The 22273-nt window shown below is 43.8% G+C and overlaps 1 protein-coding gene across 5 annotated transcripts in view; it reads right to left on the reverse strand.

Annotated features, from left to right (window-relative positions):
- The window catches only part of depdc5 (DEP domain containing 5, GATOR1 subcomplex subunit), a 194629-nt gene that overhangs the window by 63959 nt on the left and 108397 nt on the right, over nt 1-22273 (reverse strand). For 4 of the 5 annotated variants that reach the window (XM_068005515.1, XM_068005516.1, XM_068005514.1 and 1 more), the window contains exons 27-31: nt 20922-21042; nt 11858-12025; nt 10649-10868; nt 4445-4578; nt 2315-2438 (exon numbers count right to left, since the gene is read on the reverse strand). In XM_068005515.1, coding sequence (XP_067861616.1) covers nt 2315-2438; nt 4445-4578; nt 10649-10868; nt 11858-12025; nt 20922-21042 — 767 coding nt within the window. Of the gene's footprint in view, nt 1-2314; nt 2439-4444; nt 4579-10648; nt 10869-11857; nt 12026-20921; nt 21043-22273 lie in introns of those variants that run through there. The other variant, XM_068005518.1, reaches the window with a different exon arrangement.

Consider the following 22273-nt stretch of genomic DNA (forward strand, 5'->3'; position numbering starts at 1 on the left):
GAAAAAAAATATAATAAAATTGGTACACTGCAAAGAACAATACTTCATCAGGAGCTGGGTTCCCTGACATGCCCTAGTACAAGCTTGTGCTATGAAGCCTTTTGCACTGACTTTAACTTTGGTAGCTTTTACCCCACAATGCTTCTAACATGTTGTGCTGTACTGCACAACATATCAACTGGGATATGTCATTACCCTTCTAATCCTTCCGGCGTAAAAAATCAGTACAAGAGAATGACAGATTACTTACATTCTTGGGCACAAGTTCCCTTCCGCATATGAGTAGCAGGTTGCCATTAATCATGGAGGTTGGGGGAAAAGAAAAGTCACTCGGGACACCATCCCATCACTGGAGCAGTGAGATAATCTTCCCCCTTTCTGCTGTAGCACAACCTTCATCTGACCGCAAGCAAAGACCTTGTATTGTTCGTTGACCCAAGAAATGACCACTGTATGAGCCGAATGAGCTTTAATCTTCCCTCATGGGACCTGGATTGCCAGGGAACATCACACGGTAATAAGCTCCAATACCCAATTTTCCAAATGCTACTCAGTAATGGATTCTCCCCAGTCTCGCTTCGAAGTGAAACGAACCAACTGGATTGAGAAAAGATCATTCATCCTATCTATGTGATAGGTTGTGTCTTGTGCACATCAACCTAATAATACTTCCTCTCATTGGAACAAATTAGGAATGACGGCTCAAACCTTCAGTGGCTGTTTCCTGAGATAGATTAACCTGAGGACTTTCCTGGCCCAATATGGGGTCACTGGAATGACCATAGTGACCTCCTCCTGAATCTTGTACTATAAAGATCAATGAAGGAAAGCTGGACAGGAATCTCTTCAGCCAGGAGATTGATGGATTATTCAGGAGTATTGTACATTAACAACTTGCATTTATATAGCACCTTTAATATAGAAAAATGCCAGCAGAACCATAACAGATTCTTGTGGCATGTGCTCACACGGTTCATCTCCAGATAACCTCATTTGTTAAAGATGGGATAAGTGGTCTCCAAGCAAAGGATCTGTTTGTGGAATCGGACTTTGCCCAGCTGAGGTAATCAATCACCTCATTTTGCTCTCCTGTGAAATCTTGAGCATATAGCAGTTGAACAGCTACCAGGACAAAAAAGTTTCAGTTAACTTTGCCTAGAAAAGATGACTTGCATTTATATAGGGCCTTTCACAACCTCAGCATGTCCCAAAGCGCTTTACAACCTTTTGAAGTGTAGTCACTGTTATAATAGAAGAAGAGACTTAAACAGCACTAACATGCCTGCTATCGGTTAACTCATTATATAGAGCTTTGACAAGCATATACTATAACTTTCAAGGTTCAACATTGTTGATAGCTGGGCTCAGTTTAATCTAGAAAAAGGCTGTGACACTGTAATCCTGTTAAATTGAATACTGCTATTTTAATTCCTTCATCAAGTTACTGTTCCTAACGGTTATTTCATGCAGGTCCGCTCAAAACAAAGGCAAACTAGGGTTCAGAATAAAATTTTAGCTACTAATTGAAATAAGATGTTGTACTTTACTACTTATGGGTGAAGAAACACTACTCACTTCTAATCCATGCCTAGTTGTCTTAATGTAGCCCATTGAACTAGAAACATCTAGTTAAGGTCATCGACCTGAAACGTTAACTCTGTTTCTGTCCCCACATGTGCTGTCTGACCTGCAGAGTGTTTCCAGCATTTTGTTTGTATTTCAGATTTCCAGCAATATTTTGCTTTTGTTTTTAACTAGAGACATGGTTTGATTTGAATTGAATGGGAGTAATTAAATTCTTTTTACTAATTTAAACTCTTCTTTTTCAATACAGTGCTGTCACAAGAGTGAGAGAGACATTTTCATATCATGTTCCATTTGAACTGCGGAAAAAAACCCAGCAAGAATAATTGTAGATTCTGGCCTTCCAAACATGGGTTGCGCCTTGTGAGAGCACGCACTTGGAGTGGTATAACCCTGGGGTGAAGTACTGGTAGTTACAGGGCTGACGCTGGTAGTGATGAGAGCAATTTGAGAGAAGAATGAATATTATCACACTTGAAGTTTGTTATCACAACGTTCAAGCACAGTGCCTAAGTGCCATATTCCCAGCAGTGTACAGGTACCAATATGTAAAATACACCCAGTGGCAACACCACGTGTACCGTTTGCAGAAAAGGAATGTTTTTCTACCTGTTTACCTCGGTATTAAATCACATGTGATGTCATTAGGATGCTCCACACCAGAAGCCACTCTCACGACTCTAATGTGTTAATGGTGTGCAGCGATCTTAAACACAAGAGTTCTTTTTACCTTCCTTGGACTGTCAACATAGGTGGGCGTGATGGCAACATTTGGCCCAGAATGTGGGGTGCTGTCAGAGGACGGACCGACACTTTTGCCAGAGTGCACTGCTGCCTGCTGCTCCTCAAAGCTCCTGAAGGCAATTAGAGGGGAAATACATTTTAATATATTTTTGAAAAACCAAAAGGCAGCGTTGCAGTGGTGTTAAACTGAACCTGTAGTGGAGACCGGCCTGGTCTGAGGCAGAGATTAGCCCCAACTTCAACCAAGATCCCTTTAACATCAAGGGTGCGGATTTCTTCTCTTGCCCCCATTGTGCAGCTATAAAATGAGTTTAATTAAAGAGCTGTCACCGTGATTCAGTTTTATACATCACATTTAAAAGCACAATCCAGACACTTCATTATGTTGCTTTGGGACTGGAGTTGTTTAGGCAATTAACCTAGTTACATCATTCAGAAATCTCCACTGAAATGGCTACGGTTCAGTCCCTCAGTGCAGACATTTCCCTTTCCATTTTCACTCTGCCGTTCCTAATGCCAGTAAAACTGTGCAAAGCACCGATACAGTGAAGCCCAAGCTTTCAGCTTACTTTATTTCTGAATTATGTCTGACAAAACTTTGGGGATTTCAACTACTGTCCCTCAGATCTATGAAGATTTGAACAGCTGTCCCTCAGATCAGGAGGCCCTAATCGCCAACTGGGCTGAAATATGGAAATACACCCTGATCCACTCTTCCATCACCCTCAACACCCGCTCTCCTCCCAACGGCACCTTCCAGTGCGCGTGCAGGAGGTGCAACACCTGCCCCTTCACATCCCTCCCTTCCCACCGTCCAGGGCCCCAAACACTTCTTCCAGGTGTAACAGCGATTTACTTGTACTTCTTTCAATTTAGTATACTGTATTCACTGCTCACAATGCAGTCTCCTCTACAGTGGGGAGACCAAATACAGACTGGGCGATCACTTGGCTGAACACCTCCGCTCTGTCCGCAAGCATGACCCTGACTTGCCAGTCGCTTGCCATTTTAATTCCCCATTCCACTCCCACTCTGACCTCGGCCTCTTACACTGTTCCAAGAAGCTCAACGTAAGCTCAAGGAACAGTGCCTCATCTTTCGTTTAGGCACTTTACAACCTTCCAGACTTAACAATGATTGCAATAACTTCAGATCATAACCACTGATCCCATTTTTTTGGGCAGCAAGTGCTGGTAATGGTTCTGCTGTTGTCATTCACAGCTACTCTAGACCCACCTCTTGTTTCTTAACCTGTCCCATTACCACCCTCCTTGCCTTGCACCATCATCCCTTTTGTCGTTTAATCACTCTTGCTCTCTACCCTCTCAGACCTTCCCTTTTGTTCTTTCCTTCCCTTCCCTCTTTCCCCCTGCCCCCTCCTTTTCCCTGGCTCTGTACTTGCTTAAAAACTTTAACTCCTTAACATTTTCCAGTTCTGACGAAAGGTCTTCGACCTGAAACGTTAACTCTGTTTCTTTCTCCACAGATGCTGCCTGACTTGCTGAGCTTTTCCAGCATTTTCTGTTTTTATTTCAGATTTCCAGCATCCGCAATATTTTGCTTTTGATTTTATGGAAATAACTAAGTGGGAATTGATTTGAAGTTTTTAACAATCACATAGGGATTAATCAAAGTAAAATGCTGATTTGAAACCATTTATGCAATTCAGTGGGAAGAATGAATTCAGCTGCTGCATTCATTATGAGAGAGTGAGATATTTATGGGGTAAAGCAAATCACCCAGATTTAGTACTAAATTACAACTGAATGAAGACCTACGTTTTTAAAACTCTTAATACTCAGTGCATGTGGAATGGGGATGAACAAGGGGCTATTTCAATTCCATTCAGTTCCCAATCTGAGCAGTGAGTCTCTGAGTGAAAGCGAGTTGTGTTATGTTGTATGGCTGAAGATCAGTACCCTCAGTAAGTGACCGAATAGATCCCAGTTGGGAAAAGTTCATGTAGAAGGCCAAAGTTCAGATGGTGGGGCTATGTATATCAAGACCTGAATGGAAGAGTGACAATGAGCAGAAAGCTGGCAGAGGGATGTTGATGATTGACTGGGATCATCCTGTAACCATGGAACCAGCTGCTCAAAGCGAAAAGAGGTCTCACCTCTGGTTGGCCTCCATCTCCAGCAACGCTGACAGAGCTGAAGTCCCCTTCTTCCCGAGAGGTGGTCCTGCTGGTTCAGTGGGATAGCTTGAGAGGGGCCCAGTCACCTGCAGTCCCTTAATGGGGGCCCCCTTCTGAAACATGAATAGAAAAACCTGTATTAGTTAAACAAACTGAAGAGTCACATTCACCAGCAGTTGAAAGCCAATCATACACTGGATGACTGATTAGCCTTTCCCTCCCGAGAATCAATCACAATAAATAGAGGAAAACTAAAGAGTGAAACGAATATTCTAGAAGTCCGATTTGTAAGCCTTATTCTGGTACCTCCCAACCAGTAAGGTCAAAATTACTTTTAATCTTTACCAGTGTTAAATATGTCATATTCTGAGCCACCAGCAAATGTCCCATAGATCAGGATGATTGCCAGAGCAATGACCAAATACAAGCGCACAGACCTAATCAGATTGTTGGGAGCCTTTCCTGTATAAAATCGAATCTGGCAGGACCACCTATCTCCACAAACCAAAAACATCTTTCTTCTAATACTTCTGTTCACTTCAAAATCTCATTTCCATAAGCACACCAAGTCTCTTATGATCCAAGATCTCTGCTCCTATAAGCACCATGGCCGACATAACAGGCCCAGGATTAACAATCATCCTCTAATTATAGTATCGAACACCGGAGATCAGGTGGGATGCCCACATCATCAAATCAACCTTTACAGGCTAAAGCCAATCGTCCAATTTATGTAAAGTTATAACAATACATAGATCTAGTGAGACACAAGATACTGACACAGTCCAATACTTTAAAAAGAAACAATAAAAATAGAATTGGTCCACAAAGGGGTTAAAAAAATATTTTTGGAATGTATTCTCATGTCATTTGATTACTGTCGGGAATTTTGGATGAAACAATATTCACGATGCTATGTTGTACATGGATGACATAAATCTCCAGTGAAGCTCATCTTCTGCCAGAACTGAAGCAGAGGGCCCATGGCTGTGATTTATGTTAAGAGAAGTCCATTATGTTATAGACATTTCTTTGAAGTACACAAACAGTGTTTAACAGATCTGATACGGTGAGCGGTTAATGTTGGGAAACTGTCATTCCCTACATATATTACCTCACTTGGATGGCGTTTCACACCTGTAGTGAATTTTCCTAATCTCAGCATTTAGAGGGAATAGTGATCCTCCACCACAGCTTGTCAATGTGCATGTTAATGTTTCAACTGAGCTGTTCCAGCAACCAAACTTTGTTTTGAACCAAGGCATGGACACAAAGTAAACCCATTCAAGGTGGACATTGTCCTAACTATGCTGTCAGGACTGGCTAATGACATCTACTGCTCACTGCTGCAGAAACAATGGGAAAACACAACCGGCTGAAGCCATTTTAAAATCTAATTTTCCTGGCTACCTAACATAAGATTCATAACATCTTCACCTGCAAAACCATTCTCTATAATATGGAACTTTGTGATGAGGAAACATCACAAGGAGGGTCTCATCAGAGGGTCTCAGGAAAACCATCAGCCGATCACTATTTATTTCTTTCCTAACCATAAGAGGAATGAAGGATATTTAACTTCACTTCCGGGAACTGCATACTGACATTTTACTAAGTTAAAGGCACTATATAGAACCATACAAAAGATACAGCACAGAAGGGGGCCATTCAGCCCATTGTGTCCACGGCGGCTTGGAGAACAACCAGGTGCCCATTCTAATCCCACCTTCCAGCACCCGGTCCGTAGCCCTGTAGCTTACAGCACTTTAGGTGCAGGTCCAGGTACTTTTCAAAAGAGTAGAGGGTCCCTGCCTCTACCACCAATTCAGGCAGTGAATTCCATACACCCACCACCCTCTGGGTAAAAAAGTTTTTCCTCATGTCCCCTCTAATCCTTCCGCCAATCAGCTTAAATCTACACCCTCTAGTTCTTGAACTCTCTGCTAGGGGAAACAGGTACTTCCTGTCTACTCTATCTGAGCCCCTCAATTTTGTACACCTCAATCAAGTCACCCCTCAGCCTCCTCTGCCCCAAGGAAATCAACCCCAGCCTATCCAATCTCTCCTCATAGCTGCAATTTTCAAGCCCTGGCAACATTCTTGTAAATCTTCCCTGCATACTCTCCAGAGCAATCACGTCCTTCCTGTAATGTGGTGATCAGAACTGCGCACAATACTCCAGCTGTGGCCTTACCAGGGTTTTATACAGTTCCATCATTACATCCCTGCTTTTGTATTCTATACTTTGGCTAATAACGGAGAGCATTCCATATGCCTTCTTCACAACCTTATCTACCTGTACTGCCACTTCAGGGACCTGTGCACATGCACACCAAGTCTCTCACTTCCTCTACCCCTCTTAATATATTCCCGTTTACTGCGTATTCCCTTTTACTGTTTGCCTTCCCTAAGTGCATTACCTCACGCTTCTCCGGGCTGAATTCCATTTGCCACTTTTTCGCCCACTCCACCAACCCATTGATATCTTCTTGGGGTCTACAGCTATCCTCTTCACTATCAACGACACGGCCAATTTTTGCGTCGTCTGCAAATTTGCCAATCATGCCCCCTACATTCAAGTCCAATTCATTAATATAGGAACACAGGAACAGGTGTAGGCCATTCAGCCCCTCGTGCCTGCTCCGCCATTTGTTAAGATCATGGCTGATCTGTGATCTAACTCCATATACCTGCCTTTGGCCCATATCCCTTAATACCTTTGATTGCCAAAAAGCTATCTATCTCAGATTTAAATTTAGCAATTGAGCTCGTATCAATTGCCGTTTGCGGAAGAGAGTTCCAAACTTCTACAACCCTTTGTGTGTAGAAATGTTTTCTCATCTCGCTCCTGAAAGGTCTGGCTCTAATTTTTAGACTGTGCCTCCTACTCCTAGAATCCCCAACCAGCGGAAATAGTTTCTCTCTATCCACCCTATCCGTTCCCCTTAATATCTTATAAACTTCGATCGGATCACCTCTTAACCTTCTAAACTCCAGAGAATACAACCGCAATTTGTGTAATCTCTCCTTGTAACTTAACCCTTGAAGTCCGGGTATCATTCTAGTAAACCTACGCTGCACTCCCTCCAAGGCCAATATGTCCTTCCGAAGGTGCGGTGCCCAGAACTGCTCACAGTACTCCAGGTGCAGTTTAACCAGGGTTTTGTATAGCTGCAGCATAACTTCTGCCCCCCTTTTACCTTTCTGACCACTCTGCCATGTGGGACCTTGTCAAATGCCTTACTAAAATCCACGTAGACAACATCCACTGCACTACCCTCATCAATCCTCCTCGTCATTCGACAAGGTGCCACATAAAAGATTATTACTTAAGATAAAAAATCACGGGATTGGGGGTAATATTCTGGCATGGGTGGAGGATTGGTTATCAAACAGGAAGCAGAGAGTTGGGATAAATGGTTCATTTTCGGACTGGCAACCAGTAACCAGTGGTGTTCCACAGGGGTCGGTGCTGGGTCCCCAACTCTTTACAATCTATATTAACGATTTGGAGGAGGGGACCGAGTGCAACATATCAAAATTTGCAGATGATACAAAGATGGGAGGGAAAGTAGAGAGTGAGGAGGACATAAAAAACCTGCAAGGGGATATAGACAGGCTGGGTGAGTGGGCGGAGATTTGGCAGATGCAATATAATATTGGAAAATGTGAGGTTATGCACTTTGGCAGGAAAAATCAGAGAGCAAGTTATTTTCTTAATGGCGAGAGACTGGAAAGTACTGCAGTACAAAGGGATCTGGGGGTCCTAGTGCAAGAAAATCAAAAAGTTGGTATGCAGGTGCAGCAGGTGATCAAGAAAGCCAACGGAATGTTGGCTTTTATTGCTAGGGGGATAGAATATAAAAACAAGGAGGTATTGCTGCAGTTATATAAGGTATTGGTGAGACCGCACCTGGAATACTGCATACAGTTTTGGTCTCCATACTTAAGAAAAGACATACTTGCTCTCGAGGCAGTACAAAGAAGGTTCACGCGGTTAATCCCGGGGATGAGGGGGCGGACATATGAGGAGAGGTTGAGTAGATTGGGACTCTACTCATTGGAGTTCAGAAGAATGAGAGGCGATCTTATTGAAACATATAAGATTGTGAAGGGTCTTGATCGGGTGGATGCAGTAAGGATGTTCCCAAAGATGGGTGAAACTAGAACTAGGGGGCATAATCTTAGAATAAGGGGCTGCTCTTTCAAAACTGAGATGAGGAGAAACTTCTTCACTCAGAGGGTGGTAGGTCTGTGGAATTTGCTGCCCCAGGAAGCTGTGGAAGCTACATCATTAGATAAATTTAAAACAGAAATAGACAGTTTCCTAGAAGTAAAGGGAATTAGGGGTTATGGGGAGCGGGCAGGAAATTGGACATGAAGTTGAGTTCGGATCGGTCAATGCCCTGTGGGTGGCGGAGAGGGCCCAGGGGCTATGTGGCCGGGTCCTGCTCCGACTTCTTGTGTTCTTTAGATTTGTGGTTGGGATCAGATCAGCCATGATCTTATTGAATGGCGGAGCAGGCTCGAGGGGCCGATTGGCCTACTCCTGCTCCAATTTCTTATGTTCTTATGTTCTTATGTTCTTATGTCACTTCCTCAAAGAATTTAATCAGATTTGTAAGGCATGACCTTCCCTGATCAAATCCATGCTGACTATTCCTGATTAAACCATGCCTTTCCAAGTGACAGATTATCCTATCTCTCAGTATTGATTCTAATAGTTTGCCCACCACCGAGGTAAGACTGACCAGTCTATAATTGTTTGGCCGTTCCCTCATACCCTTTTTAAACAATGGTACTACGTTTGCAGTCTTCCAGTCCTCCGGTACCTCCCTTGTATCTAGTGAGGATTGGAAAATGATCCTCAGAGCATCCACTATTTCCTCCCTGGCTTCCTTCAATAGCCTAGGAAACAATCCATCCGGCCCTGGTGACTTATCAACTTTCAAAGGACTCCAGTCCCTCTAGTACTTCCTCTCTAGTTATGTTTACCTTATCCAATATTTCACACCTCTCCTCTTTAACTACTACGTCCAGATCATCTCTTTCCTTTTGACTACGAAGACAAAATATTCATTTAAAACCCTACCCACATCTTCTGTTTCTACACACAAGTTACCCTTATCATCCCTGATAGGTCCCACCTTTTCCTTAGCTGTCCTCTTGTTCTTAATGTACTGATAAAACATCTTTGGGTTTTCTTTAATCTTACTAGCTAATATTTTTTTATGCCCTCTCTTTGCTTTCCTTATTTCCTTTTTTATGTCATCCCTGTACTTTCTATACTCCTCTAGGCTTTCTGCAGTATTTAGTTTTCTGTGACAGTCATAAGCTTTCTTTTTCTGCTTTATCTTGCCCCGTATATTTCTAGGCAACCAGGGGGCTCTAAATTTGGCAGTGCCACCCTTTTTCTTTGAGGGGACGTGTCTGCATTGTACCTGTAGAATTTCACTTTTTAGTACCTCCCACTGATTTCTCCTCAAGTAGTTGTGTCCAGTTCACTTCTGCCAAATCACCTTAGTTCTGTAAAATTTGCCTTCCCCCAATTTAAAACATTTACTCCTGATTTAACTCTGTCCTTTTCCATAATAATGCTAAAACTAACTGAATTGTGGTCACTATCCCCAATATGGTCACCCACTGTCACTTCACCCACTTGCCCATCTTCATTTCCCAGGACTAAATCTAGAAATTGCATCCTCTTGTTGGGCTTGTCACCTACTGGCTAAAAAAGTTCTCCGGGACAGTAGTAGATATAAATGCAAGTTGTTGTTACTGTTGTAAATAAAGTCTGGTTACAGTCCACCCACAGGCTGGTTATGGCCGTCACACTGTCAGCCTTATTACATGGAATGTGAGTGTAATACTTTAGTCCATCTTGACCTAATGCCTAACAGGAATCCAGTGTACTTGCATGTTACGGTAGGTGGCACGATTCAGCCAGGGCAAGTTGAGCAACATAAATCTCTTCCTTCCAAAAACGGGATAGCTGGCTTCAGTCCAGCTCTTTACTCCAGTGGGACAGTTAAGAATTGACAAAGATCACCCAATCAAAGCAAAATAAGATGAATGACAGGCAGCCGTTGAACATTAACACGTGACCCCTCTGGTTGGGTGTCTTAAGCACGCCAGTGTCCAAGCTATCAACTGCTCTACTGAAGAGTAAAGAGGCAACCTCACCCTTATGATTCTGTCTGAGCGATGCCTTCTCCTTATTCGGTTTAAACCCTCCACAAACCGAATGAAGCCATCCAGCAGCTGCCACTCCTCCTGGTCAGAGCGCAGTTTCTCCCCGTAAACGTCACAGCGAGTCTCCCCCTCCATGATCCGCTTTGTAGCCGTTACGCAGGCCGGCAACAGCAGGAACCTCGTGCGCCAGAACTTCAGAGATTCGATCAGGCTGTGAAGCAGCAATGAAGAAAGTTTACTCTTATGCAGTATAACAAAACAACAACTTGCATTTATATAGCTCCTTTAATGTAGTAAAACGTCCCAAGGCGCATCACAGCAACAATTATCAAACAAAATTTGATCCTGAGCAACATGAGATATTCGGACAAGTGACCAAAAGCTTGGTCAAAGAGGTAGGTTTTAAGGAGGGTCTTAAAGGAGGAGAGAGAGGTAGAGAGGTGGAAAGGTTTAGGGAGGAAATTCCAGAGTTTAGGGTCTAGGCAGCTGAAGGCACGGCCGCCAATGGTGGAGCGATTAAAACTGGGAATGGGTAAGTGGCCAGAATTGGAGAAGCACAGGGATCTCAGGGGTTGTAGGAGGTTAGAGTTAGGGAGGGGCGAGGACATACAGTGATTTGAAAACAAGGATGATAATTTTAAAATTGAGGCATTGCCGGACCGAGAGCCAATGTAGGTCAACGAGCAGAGGGGTATTGGGTGAATGGGGCTTGGTGAGAGTTAAGATGAGCTCAAGTTTACAAAGGGTGCAAGGTGGGAGGCCGGGCAGGAGAGCACTGTGCCTCTAGACATGAGCAGCCATGTCTGGAGGCATTGTGAGGTCTTGCTATATCATCGAGATTTCTGCTCCTTGCCTGGTCCCAGTCTCCATCCCCACTCACACTGGATTTTGCACATAGCATAAGGTACTTCAAACTCTCCCACTATAATTCCACATTAGAACTTTGCAATGTTCCCCAGAGCCTCTCTCTCCAATTGCCAGTCAGTGTGAGCCCGGGACTCAGCTGTATTCTCAGCTCTACCAAGGAGTTCACCGGTTTGAATTTAGCACTCCTGAGTGTGCATGAGAAACGCCACTAATGGAGACCTTTGCACTGACCGGAGGTCAAGAGGCGGGATGGTAGCAGAGAGGCACTGGAGCACATTCCAGATTGTTTACTTCAGAATGTACAGCAGGGTAGCAGCTCGCGTACATACGTACCTGAAATCCTCAGAGCCTGATGAGCAAATGTATTGATCCAGATAATTCCATTTGTACTCTTCGAGCCGCTCGTGAGAGAACTCCACCCAGCACGACACAAACTCGGTGCTGGAATTTGGTGGGCAGAGGCTGTAACTGTATTGGATCTGAGCAGATTCATAAGGGTACCTGAGTGAGATAAAGAGCAGCCACCAAAAATCAGAACACAGCTGCTGTCCTTAGTCAAGTTTGTTAAAAGAATCTTCACTTTGCCAGGTTTTTGCAATCCTTTCTTCCCCCCGCTTCTAAGCAGCATTTCCAGAATGAGGGGGCAAGTAGGAAAGATGTTTTAGAAACTATACAAAATACAGAAGCCAAAACCCACCATTTTTTGACCGCTCACTTCTTCACTTTTCCAACTCCATCCCATGAAGACATGCACTTTAGAACACAAGACAATTTATCTTTTTTTGACATAAGTTTTTTTTAAAAACCTGTAGCTGACCAGACTTAGTGTTCCTGGCGTTGCCAGGGTGACTCAGTGAGCGCTTTTACTGCTCCACTCTATATGGAGCCAGAACCCACTCTCACCAACACTATTCCCCGCTCAGAATCGCTTCGTCGGGCCCATAGCAACTGTTGAAAATAGTACGTGTCCATTTGGTCAACCCTCCCCCCTCTGTACACTCGCCTATCAAATTTTTTCCAAAATCACACCCCATTTAAAAAAAGTTGCATTTATACAGCCTTAATCACATTTCTCAGAAATATCCCAAAGTGATTCATATACAATTAATTACTATGAAGTGTAGACAGACACTGCAGTAATTTTGTACAGCAAGATCCCACAAACAGCAAGGAAACAAATGGGCAGATAATCTGTTTTTGGTGCTGTTGATTGAGGGAAGAATACCAGACAGGACACTGGGAGAACCCCCTGCTCCACTTCAAATAGCACTATGGGATCATTTAAGCCCATCTGAACCACTGGACAAGACGAGGCCTCCATTTAACGTCTCATTCAAAAGATGGCACCTCTGACAAGCCCTGCACGAGTGTGTCAGCTTGGGTTATGTGCTCCAGTGCCAAGTGGGGATTGAGCTCACACCCTTAACATGTCATAGTTTTAGTTTTAAATATAGTAGCAGGGTGAGAGAGCACTATAACCAAAGATCAATAAGGCTGGTAAAGATGCGGGAAGCCGCACAGCTTCAAATGTGTGTTTGTCCTTTTTAAACGTAACAGTTACTAAGATTCTACATTTTGGTGGGACTAACTTTAATGGGGTAAGACAGAGACTGACAACAGCAAACTGGTCAAAACTTTTATCGGGTAAAACTACAGAGGTGCAGAATGTAAAATTCTAATTGATGTAATGTACCTGTAATGAATCTGTAATCAATAATCTGTATTGAGTGTAATGCAATGAGGCATCCTAGAGTGTCATGAACTGTAATTATGTACAATGTGTTCATTGAACTGTACTTGGTGTAACCTGCAAATTGTATAATCTGTATAGTGTACGTTTGGAATGTGATATGACAACTGTATTGTATGTATTGCTGCAAATTTTATGAATAAAGTATATTTTAATGAAAAAAAAAATTAACTTAGTACAGGACCAGTATATACCCCTAAAAGGGCAAGAGCTCTACTTACCAAATATATCAGCCACAGCCGGCAAAAGAGGTGAGAGATAACATGAAACAAAAGGAAATTGCATACAAAAGTGCAAACGATAATGTAGATTCAGGGGACTGGGAGAGATATAAAGAACAGCAAAGGAAGACAAAAAAGATAGTAAGAATATAAATGGGAGCAGGAGTAGGCCATATGGCCCCTCGAGCCTGCTCCGGCATTCAATCAGATCATGGCTGACCTTCGACCTCAACTCCACTTTCCTGCCTGATCCCCATATCCCTTGATTCCTCTAGAGTCCAAAAATGTATCTGTCTCAGCCTTGAATATACTCAACAACTCAGCATCCACAGCCCTCTGGGGTAGGGAATTCCAAAGATTCACAACCCTCAGTGAAGAAATTCCTCCTCATCTCAGTCTTAAATGGCCGACCTCTTATCCTGCGACTATGCCCCCTAGTTCTAGACTCTCCAGCCAGGGGAAACAACCTCTCAGCATCTACCATGTCAAGTACCTCAGCATCTTATGTTTTAATGAGATCACTTTTCATTCTTCTAAACTCGAGAGAGAAATAGGCCCATTCTACTCAGCCTCTCCTCCTAGGACAACCCTCTCATCCAAGAATTAATTTAGTGAACTGTCATTGCACTGCCTCTAAGGCAAGTATATCCTTTCTTAGATAAGGAGACCAAAACTGTACGCAGTACTCCAGGTGAGGGCTTTGGTGAGACCTGGACAATTGTAGTAAGACTTCTATACTCTTGACTTCAACTCCCTTGCAATAAAGGGTCTAGACAGTGTAGATAGAGAGAAACTGTTCCCATTGGTGGAAAGGTCAAGAACCAGAGGGCATAGATTTAAGGTGATTGGCAAAAGAACCAAAAAGGTGACATGAAGAAAAACGTTCTTTCTTTTTTACACACGGCGAGTGGTTAGGATCGGGAATACACTGCCCAACGGGGTGGTGGAGGCAGATTCAATCATGGCCTTCAAAGGGGTACTCGATAAGCATTTTGAAAGAAAAAATTTGCAGGGCTACAGGGATAGGGCGAGGGAGTGGGACTAGCTGGACTGCTGCGCTTACATAGAGCCGGCATGGACTCGATGGGCCGAATGGCTTTCTTACGTTCTGTAACGTTTCTATAGTTCTATGATTCTAAAGGCCAACATGCCATTTGCTTTCCTAATTGTTTACTGTACTTGCATGCTAACTTTTTGTGTTTCTTGTACAATGATACTCAAGTCTTTCTCAACACCAACATTTACTAGTTTCTCACCATTTAAAAAATATTCTGTTTTCTATTCTTCCTACCAAAGTGAATAACCTGACATTTCCCCACATTGTACTCCATCTGTCACCTTTTTGCCCACTCACTTAACCTGTCTATATTCCTTTGCAGACTCTTTGGGGGTGATTTTAAACCCCAAGAACGGGTGGGTTGGGGGCAGGTGGGAGTTGAAAATAGTTGTTTTTTTATGTCGCAACCACAAAATTTTTAGACTTTGCATTCCCAGTGGGAAGCCTGTACTTTTACGCGCCAATGTTGAACCCGGAAATAAAGCTGGGTTGCAGTTGCGACCCAAAAAACAACTATTTTCAACTCCCACCCGCCCCCAACCCACCCGTTCTTGGGGTTTAAAATCACCCCCTTGTGTCCTCCTCACAGATTACTTTCCCACCTAGCTTTGTATTGTCAGCAAAGTTGGATACATTACACTTGGTCCCTTCATCTAAGTCATTAATATAGATTGTAAATAGCTGAGGCCCAAGCACTGATCCTTGTGGCATCCCACTAGTTACAGCCTGCCAACCTGAAAATGACCTGTTTATCCCTACTCTCTGTTTTCTGTCCGTTAACCAATCCTCTATCCATGCTAATATGTTACCCCCAACCACATGAGCCCTTATCTTGCTCAACAACCTTTTGTGTGGCACCTTATCGAATGCTGTTTGAAAATCCAAATATACGACATCCACTGGTTCCCCCTTATCTATCCTCAAAAAACTCTAATAGATTTGTCAAACACGATTTCTCTTTCATAAAACCATGTTGTCTCTGCCTAATCATATTATGATGTTCTAAGTGCCCTGTCACCACTTCCTTAATAATGGATTCTAGCATTTTCCCGATGACTGATGTCAGGCTAATTGGTTTGTAGTTCCCTGTTTTCTCTCTCCCTCCTTTCTTGAATAGCAGGGTTACATTTGCTACCTTCCAATCCACTGGGACCATTCTCGAATCTAGGGGATTTTGGAAGATCACAACCAATGCATCCACTATCTCTGCAGCCACCTCTTTTAGAACCCTAGGATGTCGGCCATCAGGTCCAGGGGATGTTTCAGCTTTTAGTCCCATTCGTTTCTCCAGTACTTATTCCTTACTAATATTAAATACTTTAAAGTTCCTCACTCATTAGCTCCTTGGTTCCTCACTATTTCTGGTATTCTTTTGTGTCTTTTACTGATGCAAAATATTTGTTTAATGTCTCTGCCATTTCCTAATTCCCATTATACTTTCTCCTGTCTCAGTCTCTAAAGGACCCATGCTTACTTTCGCTACTTTCTTCCTTTTTACATGTTTGTAGAAGCTCTTGCAATCTGTTTTTATATTTCTGGCTGGTTTACTCCCATATTCTATTTTCTCCCTCTATCAATTTTTTGGGCTTCTATTGCTGTTTCTAAAACTCTCCCATTCTCAGGCTTACTACTCTCCTTGACAACATTGTAAGATTCGTCTTTTAATCTAATACTATCCTTAACTTCTTTAGTTAGCCACGGATGAATCACTTTTCCTCTGGAGTTTTTATTTCTCAATGGAATGTATGTTCGTTGAGAATTATGAAATATTTCTTTAATTCTTTGCCATTGCTTATCTACTGTCATATCTATTAATCTAATGTCTCAATCTACCTTTGCCAACTCTCCCCTCATACCTATGTAACTGGCTTTATTTAAGTTTAAGACTCTAGTTCCAGACGTGGGAAGAGGATAGTATACCTGACATTCCAGGGAAATTAATAGTGAATCAAGGAATGAAACTCACTAAAGTTAACATAAGCAAGAGAACAGTATTAGAAAAAATAATGGCACTAAAGACTGGCAAGTCCCCAAGACCTGATGGTTTCCACCCCAGGGATTTAAAGAAAGTAGGTGAGGAAATTGCAGATCCTTTAGACATAATCTTCCAAAGCTCTCTTGATTCAGGAATTGTCCCTTTAGATTGGAAAATTGCAACCGTAACTCCATTATTTAAGAAAGGAGAGAGAGAGAAACCAGGAAAGTCTTAACATCTATTGTGGGGAATCTATAATTAAGGACAGTGACTGAGCACTTAGAGAAATTTGAGCTGATTCGGGAGAGCCAACATGGATTTGTAATGGGTAGGTCATGTCTAATGAACCTAATTGAATTTTTTGAGGAAGTATCTAAGGGAGTTTTTAAAAAAAATTCGTTCATGGGATGTGGGCGTCGCTGGCAACGCCAGCATTTATTGCCCATCCCTAATTGCCCTCGAGAAGGTGATGGTGAGCCGCCTTCTTGAACCGCTGCAGTCTGTGTGGTGAAGGTTCTCCCACAGTGCTGTTAGGAAGGGAGTTCCAGGATTTTGACCCAGCGACGATGAAGGAACGGCGTTATATTTCCAAGTCGAGATGGTGTGTGACTTGGAGGGGAACGTGCAGGTGGTGGTGTTCCCATGTGCCTGCTGCTCTTGTCCTTCTAGGTGGTAGAGGTCGCGGGTTTGGGAGGTGCTGTCGAAGAAGCCTTGGCGAGTTGCTGCAGTGCATCCTGTGGATGGTACACACTGCAGCCACTGTGCGCCGGTGGTGAAGGGAGTGAATGTTTAGGGTGGTGGATGGGGTGCCAATCAAGCGGGCTGCTTTGTCCTGGATGGTGTCGAGCTTCTTGAGTGTTGTTGGAACTGCACTCATCCAGGCAAGTGGAGAGTATTCCATCAAACTCCTGACTTGTGCCTTGTAGATGGTGGAAAGGCTTTGGAGAATCAGGAGGTGAGTCACTCGCCGCAGAATACCCAGCCTCAGACCTGCTCTTGTAGCCACAGTATTTATATGGCTGGTCCAGTTAAGTTTCTGGTCAATGGTGACCCCCAGGATGTTGATGGTGGGGGATTGGATTTGTCCTGCTTTTTGTGGACAGGACATACCTGGGCAATTTTCCACATTGTCGGGTAGATGCCAGTGTTGTAGCTGTACTGGAGCAACTTGGCTAGAGGCGCGGCTCGTTCTGGAGCACAAGTCTTCAGCACTACAGCCGGGATGTTGTCAGGGCCCATAGCCTTTGCTGTATCCAGTGCACTCAGCCATTTCTTGATATCACGTGGAGTGAATCAAATTGGCTGAAGACTGGCTTCTGTGATGGTGGGGATATCGGGAGGAGGCCGAGATGGATCATCCACTCGGGATTTCTGTTTCAGCCTTGTCTTTTGCACTCACGTGCTGGACTCCGCCATCATCGAGGATGGGGATGTTTGCAGAGCCTCTTCCTCCCGTTAGTTGTTTAATTGTCCACCACCATTCACGACTGGATGTGGCAGGACTGCAGAGCTTTGATCTGATCCGTTGGTTGTGGAATCGCTTAGCTCTGTCAATAGCATGTTTCTATACACAGGGGAATGTCAATGGATGTATTTATATAGACTTCTAGAAGATATTCAATAAAGCGACACATAAGAGACCATTGGCGAAAATTAAAGCTCATGGAACTGAAGGCAATTTATTGACCTGGTTAGGAGATTGGTTAGGCGGTAGAAGACAGAGAGTAGGGATTATAGGTATGTACTCGAATCGGAAGGTATTTGAGTCCATAAGGATCTGTGCTGGGGCCTCAACTATTCACTATATTCATTAATGACTGAGATAAAACAATAGAGAGCCATATATCTAAGTTTGCCGATGACACAAAGATTGGTGGCATAGCAAGTAGTGTAGACGGGAGCATAAAAACACAGAGACATTGATCGATTAAGTGAGTGGGCAAAACTGTAGCAGATGGATTTCAACACAGGTAAGTATGAGATCATCCATTTAAATGGTGAAAAGCTCGGAACAGTGGAGATCTAACGAGATTTAGGGATCCATGTACACAGATCACTAAAATATAGTAGTCAGGTACAAAAAATAATCAAAAAGGCTAATGGAATGTTAGCCTTTATAACTAGAGGGCTAGAATATAAAGGGGAGGAAGTTTTGTTCCAGCTATACAAAGCCCTTGTTAGACCACATCTGGAGTACAGTGTACAGTTCTGGGCACCGCACCTTAGAAAGGATATACTGGCCTTGGAAAGAGCGCAGCGCAGATTCACTAGGATGTTATCAGGGCTCCATGGGTTAAATTATGAGGAGAGATTACATAAACAAGGCATGTATTCCCTGGAATAAAGAAGGTTAAGGGGCACTGTTCCCACTAAGCTGTGCGTGTGCGCAGCAGTCTGTTGTGGGCCGCGCACTTAAACATTCCGTCTAGGCACCAGTGCTTTTGGCCGCTCTCTCACGCTGACCAGACCCCAGGCCGCTCTCTCACGCTGACCAGACCCCAGGCCGCTCTCTCACGCTGACCAGACCCCAGGCCGCTCTCTCACGCTGACCAGACCCCAGGCCGCTCTCTCACGCTGACCAGACCCCAGGCCGCTCTCTCACGCTGACCAGACCCCAGGCCGCTCTCTCACGCTGACCAGACCCCAGGCCGCTCTCTCACGCTGACCAGACCCCAGGCCGCTCTCTCACGCTGACCAGTGCCCGGACCCCAGGCCCTTCGCCAGCTCTGCCTCTCCGGTCCCTAGTGCTCCAGCCCCAGGCAGGCTGCTCTGCCTCCGGTGCTGAGGAGTATCCGATCCCGTGGCTCCGGTCCCAGCCGCCGAGTTGTTTACTGCGTTGCTAGGAAATGCAGACAGCGAGCAGCTGATTGGCTGCGCAGAATCCAGACCAGGAAGTAAAAATCGAAACCAATGCGTTTGTCAGTGGCTAATCACAGACTGGACCAGGCTCCTCCACCCAGAGACGAGGGGCCCGTACATAAAGGCAGCCAAAACTAATGAGGCCTGCAGGATGTACAATTGGAATGCAATCATTTTTTAAACCCTGCTGAGGATTCAATGGAGGGGAGGAGGGGGGAAACCAGCTTTAATTAAACTGTTGGCTATCCCCAAATTCACACTGACTGATTTAACAGCTGTTGTGTATTTCTGACTCAATTTAAGAATTCTGATTCAAACAGAAATAAATCGTGTGCAATCAGAATCATTAAGCTGATTCTACAAAAAGCTGACTGGAATTGTTCCCACCAGATAATTTTTAATAAAACACGAGACTGGTCTGCTCAATCTTCGTGCAACTCAGGAAACCCATTTCATAAATTAAATAAATTTATCAGCCAATATACATTAAATTGTTACAATTATCCATTATTTGTACATTTGTTCTGCTTGTTATTAACCCTGAATAATGTTTTCTAAAAAGATGTTCTATTTAAAGTAGCAATTTCTTTTATGGTGGCACACACAGCCTTTATATCGGTGCACAAACCCAAATTCATTCCGCACATGGCCACAAAAAATTAAAGGGAACCTTGTTAAAGAGTGATTTGATTCAGGTTGTTAGGATTTTGAAAGGAATTGATAGGGTAGATAGAAAGAAACTTTTTCCCACTGGTGGTGGAGTCGAGGATAAGGGGACATAACCTTAAAATCAGAGCCAGGCCATTCAGGAGAGAATTTGGGAAACACTTCTTCATGCAAAGGGTGGTAGAAGTGTGGAACTCTCTCCCAGTAGCTGCTAGCTCAGTTAATAATTTTAAATCTGAGATAAATAGATTTTGGTATTAAGGGATAGGGAGTCAAAGTGGGTAAGTGGAGTTAGGATACAGATCAGCCATGAACGCTCTGAATGGCAGAACAGGCTGAATGGCCTACTGCTGTTCCTATATCATGAATGGGGTAGATACAGTGTACACTTCAAAAGTACTTCAATGGCTGTAAAGCGCTTTGGAATGTCTCAAAATCATGAAAGGCGCTATATAAATGCAAGTTATTTTGTTCGTTTTGGATACACAATGCAGGAATTTTACAGTTTTGATCTTCAAGGGCAGCACTCACTTATGTAAACCCAATCACGGCCTTATTTGACCGATGCATCTTATAAATGCTCAGTCAAGCTTCTCGCTGCTGAGGTGTTAATGCCTGCTTTATTTTAGCAGGTTCAAACCAGGTCAAGATTTTCTGCTAGATACAAAAAAGCACTATTGTTGTGTGACCGTAAGCTGTTCTGGTAAAAGTTTGAGCTCCGCTTTCATTTTCAAATCTAGTTTGCATTCTCACTTTATTTTTTAGAAAGAGAGAGCATGACTGCAGCTCCTGCCTGTCCCATCCAAAATGAAACTACAGATACACCAACTGGGTGAATGCCAGGGCTGGACCACTTGTTTCCTACTTACTTGGGTAGGTAGCGGGTGACGGTTATTATCTTGTCTTTTAAGCAGACCTTGTGAAAAGTGCGGCCCATGCTCAGCCAATACGGGATCTCCTCCTCTTCCAGCTTGTTCCTGGACACCAGGCCTACAAACACAGGCATTACACTGGTTACTAAACAGCACCACCCACTGGTTCGGTAACCGACATTCATCTGGAAGGATCTCTCCAAGAAAGTGTTGTCGGTATGAATTAATGCAGAAATCCCAATGCTTTTCTGATTGGCCTGTGGCAACTATGCAGTATGATCTACCACATGCTGAGCAGAAACCAATGAGATCCCAGAGACACATGTTGGCCATAAAAAGGTGTGATACCTGGACTCAGCTTCTCTGCAGACTTGGTTTTGTTGCTGGTGTACGTACTGCATTCGATTTACAGCTTGGGTTTGCACTCGCCTCCTCTGCCACCATGAGGGCAGGGTGGTGCAGTGGGTTATAAACTTTCCTTTTACCTCTGGATCCTGTCCAATGATGGAATGAAGGTCACACCTTTCAGGATCCAAGTTGAATTGGGTTTCAGTCTCTAGTGGGTGTAAACATCCACAACTTGGCTTTTCCAAGCATGACTGACAACTCAGAGCCACAAGGAATGCTGCTGTTGGAGCTGGAAATGCTGCACTAGTGCATTAAGGGGTGACTGATCAAGTTTGGGATACCTGACCTGGGAGGGCTTAATGCTCACCCCGTGTGGCTCAAATGGAATGATATTCTACTCTGTATCACCAACTGGAATCAGGTCAGGTGCTAAAACCTTTTACTGCAACGACAGTAGATGGCACGCCCCCATGACTGGTCAACACCGAGTGCCGGGGGGGGGGGTTAAATAACCCGACAACCTCCAGAAGGTGCCACTGAGTTCCGGCGGGTGAGCCCCTGGAAGGGGGAATCAAAAGGTGAATGAGCTAATCCTTGAATTAGCCAATGGTGTCCACAGCCTGCAGTCATGACACATCTACAGTACAGAACAAGTCAACGAAAGGGCGATCACAGACAGTCCGAAACACAACACCATGCCTTAAAATACATAAGAAATAGGAGCAGGTGTAGGCCATACAGCCCCTCGAGTCTGCTCCACCATTCAATCAGATCATGGCTGATCTTCGACCTCAACTCCACTCGCCATATCCCTCGATTCCTTTGTCCAAAAATCTATCGATCTCTGTCTTGAATATACTCAACGACTCAGCATCACAGCTCTCGGGTAGAGAATTCCAAAAATTCACAAATCTCCGCGTGAAGAAATTCCTCCTCATCTCAGTCTTAAATGACCCATCCCTTATCCTAAGACTCTGTGTCCCCTAGTTCTAGACTTCCCA

This window comes from Heptranchias perlo, chromosome 25 (assembly GCF_035084215.1).
Source record: "Heptranchias perlo isolate sHepPer1 chromosome 25, sHepPer1.hap1, whole genome shotgun sequence".
Lineage (NCBI taxonomy): Eukaryota > Metazoa > Chordata > Chondrichthyes > Hexanchiformes > Hexanchidae > Heptranchias > Heptranchias perlo.